Genomic DNA, 9,291 nt, shown 5'->3' on the forward strand with positions numbered 1-9,291 from the left:
AACAGCCTAAGGATGGTGCTGGATTTCTTCAGCCGTCTGAGCTGCACATGGTTGGGTCCAGACTCCAGATCTCTGAGCTGTGCGTCTAGCTATGCAGGAAGTATTGTGTTGAATTCCATGCTGTAGCTTGGAAAGGGTGAGAAAGGGTGGTGTGAAGAGCCATGGCAATTGTGCCGGTGGATCTATTTTGACAATAAATTGCCATATGGCAGGCAGCATGAAACAAATGTAGTCCCTCATCAACCTCTCAAAGCATATTTGCTGACAATTGAGGTGACAGCTCTCCAGTCAGTCAGATACGTTAGAACTTGGAGTGCTTGGGGACAGCTATAATGGTGGATTGAAGCCTGCGGGGACCACAGTCTGGGAGAGGGAGAGGTTGAAAATATCCACAAACACTCCCACCAGCTGGTCCACACATGCTCTGAGGACACAGCCTGGGATGCCATAAGTGTGTGTGTGTGTGTGTGTGTGTGTGTGTGTGTGTGTGTGTGTGTGTGTGTGTGTGTGTGAGAGAGAGAGAGACTATAGAGCGCCGCAGTCCCTCCCCCTTTCAGAAAAACGAGTGGCCCAGGAAATCAAAACCCAATGCATTCTCCCATAGGCACTTATTGACTCGTTTTTCTGAAAGGGGGAGGGACTGTGGCGCTCTATAGGGACAGCATGTGGGTGTGTGTGTGTGTGTGTGTGTGTGTGTGTGTGTGTGTGTGTGTGTGTGTGATGTTGATGTTGATGTTATCTATGCTGCTGCATTGTCTGAAGGAAGCCAAACAAAAATAAGTTTTACTCTTATGTACCTGTACACAAGATGTAACAATAAAGTACAACCTGGAACCTTAAACATTGACCTCACCCTGCAGTCATTCTGCTCGTAGTGCTGTTCCTGGCTTGAGAGCTTTAACTTGAACTCTTCCATTCTGTCCTCATTGGCTCCAGGCCCACATCAATATTATTCCAATTAAACTTCTGTCAGTATATTTCTCATCACAGTGTAGTTCTCTGGAAATCTCTGGAAAGGAATTTGTGTTGAATCTTTGGCACATTCCATCCATCAAGTTTCATTTTATTTTATTTCAGGCAGACAGGCACTATGTTAAATTCAGCTGTGCTTATGTCAGCGGCAGCGCCAGCTTTGACATTTCTTACTGGAACTATAGGCATATTATATACATTTTTAATTCAGAGACTTTGAGTGAGCACTTTTACATGGCATCATCCTAAATTAAGACAATTAACTTTGACACGTTTCAGCTTGATTCAGTCCTGGAAGAATAGGAAACATGTTATTAAATCCATTTTAAGCACTATATGAATGTCTGACTAAATGCCATTTTCCTAAATCTGTCATTGCTCATTGGCATGTGCCCACTAAATTGTTAGACTTATACATATTTCCTACATACTGTGTGTGTGTGTGTGTGTGTGTGTGTGTGTGTGTGTGTGTGTGTGTGTGCAGTCGCGCATGCATACAGTAACACACATATAATTGCACTCGCTCTGACAGTGCACATCAACTTGAATGTTGTATACCTACTGCATTTTTTGTCAATATACCGTATGGTTACAACCGAGTGGCTCTAATTAAGATGATTTGGTGTTTGATGCAGCTTGTTATTGTTTAATTTTCAGCACATCAGCAGCAGACGTCATAAAGACAGAGCTGCAGGTAAACCAGCCAAACCCAAATACAGTCCCTACAGCAAGCCACAGAAAGGTCTGAGCAAACAACCGGTGAGTTCCAGACACAACATCCACGAAAAGTTTAATTTAAGTCTGAGCCCAGCACTCTAGGCTCACTCTGGTGGTATGCAGACTTGGGTCAAATACTATTTCAATTTTCATTATTTTTGTTTGATTAATCTGTAAAGGGCACCAACCATGAATTGGGGTTTACCCAGCAGAATGTCAGCCGCAGAAGATTATTCTAAATACACCATCGCTCATTTAATTGAGTTTGTATTTGTATTAGTTTGCTCACATCTGATACTGAAGGAATGTTCAAACAAATTCTGAAAATGAGTTGAACATTGAGACTTATTTTGATGCACATTTCCAGTCCATCATTACCATTGTGTCCTTCCATTCATCTGCACTAGAGTAGATTCCCAACCTGTGGGCTGCGGCCCACTAGTGAGCCGAGAGGGTTTTACACGTGGGCCTCCAAATAATTGTCAAAACACAGTAAGATTTTTTTGTTATATTAGTTTAGTTTAGTTTAGTAATTTGGTTTTTATAGACATGACAAACAAGACATACATAACAATGACATAACAAAACACAGTAAGATTTGAATGATAATATAACATTAATAATATTTAAAACATACATTTAAAATCTAGAAAATGTTGTTTTCATAGTAATACCATTAAATAGCTATAAAGTGTACTACATTGGTTCCATTGATCCAGAACACAATTGATTGACTGATCATTAAAATGCACATGGCCCACCTGACCACTACACACGGCAGCCGATAAGTCGTCTGATGGGCCACGAACGCTGTCAAGATTTTCAAGTGATTTTCAACTGTTCGGAACCGCTGTTCATGCTGTTCACTACAACACGTCACGTTGCGACATGTTGTGAGCTTAATGTTCCCCCCAGAATATTCAAATAATAAAACAATAACAGTTTAGCTATTATAAGCATGTGCTCTTACTGAAATTGACGAGAAGTAAACCTTGCCCATTTGGTGCTACTTCAAGCAGATTAAAATAAATGCAAAAAAACTAAAACCTTTTGATCCAAGCCTAGAGTAATGGATAGAGGAGCATTGTGGCTGATGTGGAGAAGCAAAGTCAGGCTGTGTGCCTGACTTTCCATCTTAGCTTCCTTGAAATGGCATCCATCACACCCACTGTTGGCTGAGACAAAATGCAGGGCTTAACAGTATGGGGGAAATGACTTCTCTGAAACCCATCATCGACTAAGTTAACGAAGACGAGGATCTTCGATGAGCAGAGAGTAAAGAATGCTTCCCATAGGGTAAAAATGTCTCAGTCAGTGATTGATAGTCCATGATAATTGATGCTATTGCGGTGCTGTGAAACCCGAACTTTTCCATTACTGATACAAAAAATTAAGTCAGATAACTTGTGTGACCTTTGTAGATTTTTGTTTATTTGCTGAGATGGTTTCTTTCTGTTCCACTTGTTTTCCACATATTTATTTATTATGTATGTATTTGTCTTTTTGTTCTTTCTTTTCTCTGTGTAAATAATTATTTCCCTCATGTTCAGAAGTTATGCTTCAAACTGGATTAGTTTCACACCGCTGGACTTAATCATTAGTGTCCTGAGGTTGTTTTAAAAGCCAGTTTGCTTATTTGACTATTACACTGTGTCATTTGAGGATGGGAGTGATTCGTTTTGTTTCTACTTTCTCCAGCAGGCAAAGTTGACCATTGGAAAGGACATTTGCCAGCCTCTGACTTCACAGATCTTGCCTGCACACTTGGCAGCAACACTTGCCGCAGCCATAGGCAACGGTTTCTCCCTCCGCGCTACACACACTACCAACCACGGCCCAACAACCACTACCCTCTTCCAAGCACAGAGCCTCCAAGCACTACTTCGCCCGGCCCCTGGGCCCATCAGGACCTCCCATCCACAGATTCTGTTCGCCCCCTATTGACCCATCTGATATGGTGCTATGCAGACCCCTTCCATCAAGAACCAACCACAAACTTAACCCCCCGGGGGGAAGGCTGAGGACGTTTGTTAGAATCCATGTACCTTCTGTATATCTGGGCTACCTTCATCCTCAGTGATGAGTGAAACAAAAGCATTTTGGGGATGCTACTGATTGTAACAATTGGCCCTGCTTGGTAGATCTCTCAAGATCCACAGTGTCAGTCCACCATTTGAAGCTAAACATGACTGCAGTCCAGAGGACTTTGAATTGAATTTATTTCTCTAATATATTTCTGATTTGCTATAGCCTATTAAGAACTACCCTTCAATGCGCACATAGTCGAGTCATTTTGTGTGCTATTCTCGTGCCCATGGACTCTACTGAAACCCTGAACCTGGACCTGTATTTTACCGCAATAATGTACACAAACCCTTGATGAACTATGCAGTGTCAATCCGTGTGCAATGCAAGGCACAATTTCAGCTCTAGCTAAATGTGGTAGGGATGTACTGTACTATGTACTATTTGTAAAGATTCACAGTGTGGTACTAACATCATTGCTTTAGTGGAGGTTACCATCACTCATAGTTTAACATGCTGTTTATGATTAGAAAACAAGTCCTTTGCTGAATGCACTTTAAAGCCTAATTTATGCTACCTTGACAGTGTCAAAAATAACACATTTTAGATAAAATTATGTTATTTTTGCCAAGCAACACGTCACATGATACTTCGTCACGGAAGCATACATTCGGTTTAAGCCTCTCCTCAGTTGATGTCTACACTAGATGGCTAGACTCTGTAGACTGTGTTAGATGGTAAGAGTTTGTGTCGTGTTATCTCTTGCATAATGTGTTTGTATTTGTCCATTCATGCAGTAATTGTGTGTGTGTGTGTGTGTGTGTGTGTGTGTGTGTGTGTGTGCGTGCGTGCTATTGATGTTACTACACTTTAATAAGGTTAAGGTTGTAAGAGAGTGAATGAAGCAGTCAATGTAGTGTGCATGAGTGCGTGTATGTGCGTGTGTGTGTGTGTGTGTGTGTGTGTGTGTGTGTGTGTGTGTGTGTGTGTGTGTACAGAACAGAAGTGATTGTAAGCTTGCCATCCATCATAAGCCATCCTAGTAGATATCTAGCACACATTATCACTGACTGTCTTGGGTCAGAGGGACCACTAAGGCTTGTGTATATTACCTGTCAATGTGTATAAGGTGAACAATTTCAAATAAAAGAGTCCTACTTTGTTAATTATTGGTTATTCCGTGTAGATCAATGGCAATTGTACCAACTTTAGAGGTAGATATCTGTGGTAGACATCCATATGAAATGCTATGGGAAAATGTATCTAGGAAATTATACAGCATATCTATGGATTGGAAGAGCACTCAACGTGTATACTCGGTCTCCACCAGGCCAGGTAGCTTATTGTGGGGCAGCAAAGAAAAAAGAAACATGGTGGAAAACAGGTCAGATGGAAACGTTGAATAGAAAGAAGAGAAGCGCTGCCGTGGTCCGTGCGGTTGTGAACTGTAAACAGGTGCTCGTTGGCGAGGGTTTGATAATGAGAAGGCACTCTGCTGCAGTCAAGTACAAAAGCCTTTATTTGAAGCGGCATGGCAAAGAGCATTATAAAGACAGACCTATGCGTTTTGGCTATACAAGCCTTCGTCAGGGCCCGACTCCCATAGTTATGACAGCACAACATGACATCATTATATAGCGACCACAGGTAAAGCATCATGAATGAAAACACTTGGGAGAGATTGAGATTGTTTTCAATCATGATGTTTTACATGTGGTCGCTATAATGACGTCATGTTGTACTGTCATAACTATGGGACCTTGACGAAGGCTTGTATAGCTGAAATGCATAGGTCTGCATTAAATAAAGGCTTTTGAGCTTGACTGCAGCAGAGTGCCTTGGACCTCTTTTTGCATTCTCACTTGATGGAATTGGACGTAGCTTATTTGGGGAGTTGTGTAATTATCCAAGGAATCCAACGGAAATATAATTTGGATTGTCTGGCCTTCGGTTCGAGAGCTATAGGGCAAAATGGGTGAGCAGTTAGAGGGTATTAACAAACCTTCAGTTTGGTTACCAGCACATTGTACACATGCACACACACATGCAAAGGTGCATAAACAGTGTTTAAAACCTGCTATCTCACCTCCACTGGAAATAACATTTGACAAATGCAGATCCTGTATGTGTCTCAGAAGAATCCAGTTCAACACAATACCATAAGTCATTATCAGACACATTAAACCCAGTTGTTCAGTCTGTGAACTTTTCCATGAACCCATAAGCTTATCCATCTATCAACAGGAGTATATCGTCTCCCAAAAAGCTCCCAGTGCACTCCCTTAACTTGGCTGTCCATCCAGCTTATTTCCAGAGCCCTGCTCCCTCACCAAAACGAATGCAGCAGCCGATGTGATGACCAGGGTAGCAGCTCAGTGAGGGGGATCCCTGGCGTTGCCACCATCTTGCTCCCATTTACCCCCTCCCCTCGAATAATAATTGCAAACATCTGTAAGTGGGATGCGGAGTTCCTCTGTTTGCTGTTCCACAGAGCTATCGGCAGAATGTCATCGACTTACTCTAGTTCTGTCAGAGGGGGAAATTAATTTAACACACCCTGAAGCTGAATGTTAGAAAAGAAAGCGTTGGAATGTAGATCGGATTGGAATCGGATTGGAATCAGCCCCACCTGTGCTGGCTGCTGGCTGAGGAGGAGCTTGTGGCACAACATGGCAGCCACAAATGTGACACGTGTTGTGACGAAAAGCTATGTATAGGAGGGCCCCTCAAAAAGTGGTTATGGACAGCCCAAAGACAAAAAAATAAATATTAAAATAAATAATTACTTGAACAGACATTGACAAGTTACAGACCTCGAGACCAACCAGCTCTCAGCCAATCAGAAGATTTATTTCACTGGCTAACCCCAGACATGCTGACTTGTGATTCAGATCCTCGATTGCTGGAATTGGTGTAGGATTTGTCTGACCACATGAGAGAGGCTACCTTCTTGGAGCCTTTATAAGTAAGGCGATTTCAAGATGGCTATCTCTTTCTCCCCTTGACAGGCTGATGTAGTGCTATTTTAAGTGGGGGGTGCATGTGCACATCATGTGCATGCACGCAATATCAAAACATTGTGACAGCACACCTTGATCAATATGAATTCAAACGTGAACATTAACATAAAAAATAGACAATAATTCTGACATGGGGCCTGGGCCGTGGCTCAGCGGTCCAGACACCCTGGCTGGCAACCCAGTCTGGCAGTGTGCCGCGGGCTCAACTCCCGATCCCGCCGGCCTTTACTGCATGTCACCCCCCCATCTCTCTCCCCATTTCCTGTCAGCCTACTGTCTATCCCTCCATATAAAATAAAGGCGAAAGCCAAAAAAATGCATTTGCATTTTCAAAATACAAAAATAACAAAATAGTAGATACGAATTTTGTATTTGTATTGTGATAAATGTTTTGACTCAGTATTTGTATTTTTTCCCATCTCTGGCCACGCTGTTGACTCAGCGTCGTCTGAGTTGCATACTGATTGGGTGTGACTCTAGTCTGAAATAATCTATTTTTTAATTCCACATAGTACATAATTCCTTTTTGGTGTATCTTCGTAAAATCAATGACATAAATAAAATAAAATCTTCTCTTAAGTCATTTAGCTTACAGTAAGCATGATGTCTCCTGTAGTTTAGGTTAATCTAAAAAAATGACAAGAGTCAAGACTGGCCTGAATAAGCATCAGAAACACAACGCTGTGTGGTGCAGTCACCACCCTGGGTGAAACACCCTGTTCTAGCAGCCCCCTGGGACCCCTCCTCACGTTGGTTTTGTTTGGATTTTGGTTATATTAAATAAATTATTTGTTTATGTAAACTGTTATTGTGCGGACATCCTTTCTTTGTTGTGATCCTGAATTATTATTCATTATTGAATTATTGAAAACTAAAAAAGGACTAGTGTGTAATAGAGCAGAGTCGCATGTAGCCTATTAACTGCTCTCCTCCCTGTTGTTCATTAAAGTTTAATAACAGTGGGCCTTCTGTCATCAAAACTGGTCAAAAGTTCATCGCTTAGTTATTTTCAGCTGTTGTTCCCTTCCTGTCTTAAGGCCAGTTGGAAGAAGAAGAAAAACCAACCCTAAAGGTTAATTCACACAGGCAGGATGTTTTAACAGAGTGAACATAAACTGCATGAGGCAAGAATTCCCTCGAGACAACAGAGGGCAACTCCAGGCAACTAGCTTGCATGTCCATGTCCATGTACATACAGGCTTTGATTCAGCTTTATGATACATGTCTAAATTAACATTCCAGACCATAAGGATTTGACATCTTTACTCCACTCAGACATGCAGTTTACAATGAGGTAATCACACTCTCGCCTCAACCCTGCCCTGGGGCAGAGTGTCTTTTGAAACATAGTTTTGTGTGTATTTTTTTAAAAGGACACCTGCATTAAACGGTCCAGGGTTTTACAGTTTCACTGCCTTTCATGTATAGCAGAGTGCTTCCAAGTTCAAATTTGCAACTGTGGGTAGGCATATTTGCTCTGGGTAGGTCATTATTTACTGTAGCTCAGCAATTCTGTTCAAAACAACTGTGATTTATTCAAACTCTTACCAACCCATGCAGCCAGAAGGCCGTAATTTAGAGCAGAAGTGACACAGCCACATGCACCACCCACTTGGATCTCTCACTACTACATTTAAGGATGCAATCAAAAGTTCTAGTCCACTAACATACCATATCTATTATTATGGTCTGGACTGTTTAATGTATTAATTCTGAACTATTATAAATGCCGTCCCAATGATTGGGTATAAAATGTTGTGACTGGTCGCGCGCGCGCGCGCGCGCGCACGCGCACGCACGCGCGCGCGCGCGCACACACACACACACACACACACACACACACACACACACACACACACACACACACACACACACACACACACACACACACACACACACACACACACACACACACACACACACACACACACACACACACACACACACACACACACACACACACACACACACACACACACACACACACACACACACACACACACACACACACACACACACACACACACACACACACACACACACACACACACACACACACACACACACACACACACACACACACACACACACACACACACACACACACACACACACACACACACACACACACACACACACACACACACACACACACACACACACACACACACACACACACACACACACACACACACACACACACACACACACACACACACACAGCCATCATTTTCTTCATTCTCAAAAATAAAAAGATATGTAACATCGATTTTGATACAACTGCCGAAGGCCGCAGAGGCCAAAACATTGTTTTTCTATTCAGAATTGGGGGGCATTAAGACGGTGAGCAGACTTTCTATGTCTTTACAGGTTCATAACATTGATTTGTGACCTTGTCTCTGATGAGACAGTGAAAGCTTTCATTGTGTGTGCTACATCACTGCATGGTAACTATCTTTACAAAACAATGTTTATATCCAGGACAGTGTGGACATTTCAATCACAACAGATGATTGCATATAAATATAGTAATATACCCACATATTAATACCCATCT

The 9,291-nt window shown here is 42.1% G+C and overlaps 1 protein-coding gene across 3 annotated transcripts in view; it reads left to right on the top strand.

The window, feature by feature from the left end:
- The window catches only part of znf385d (zinc finger protein 385D), a 51,051-nt gene extending 46,188 nt beyond the window's left edge, over positions 1-4,863 (top strand). For all 3 annotated transcript variants that reach the window (XM_080767723.1, XM_080767724.1, XM_080767725.1), the window contains 2 exons: positions 1,630-1,731; positions 3,388-4,863. In XM_080767723.1, the coding sequence (XP_080623849.1) occupies positions 1,630-1,731; positions 3,388-3,633 (348 nt within the window). In that variant the 3' untranslated portion in view covers positions 3,634-4,863. The remainder of the gene's footprint in view (positions 1-1,629; positions 1,732-3,387) is intronic.
- Positions 4,864-9,291: the final 4,428 nt, after the last annotated feature.

Source organism: Protomyctophum bolini, assembly GCF_963924005.1.
Source record: "Protomyctophum bolini genome assembly, chromosome: 7".
NCBI classification, from domain to species: domain Eukaryota; kingdom Metazoa; phylum Chordata; class Actinopteri; order Myctophiformes; family Myctophidae; genus Protomyctophum; species Protomyctophum bolini.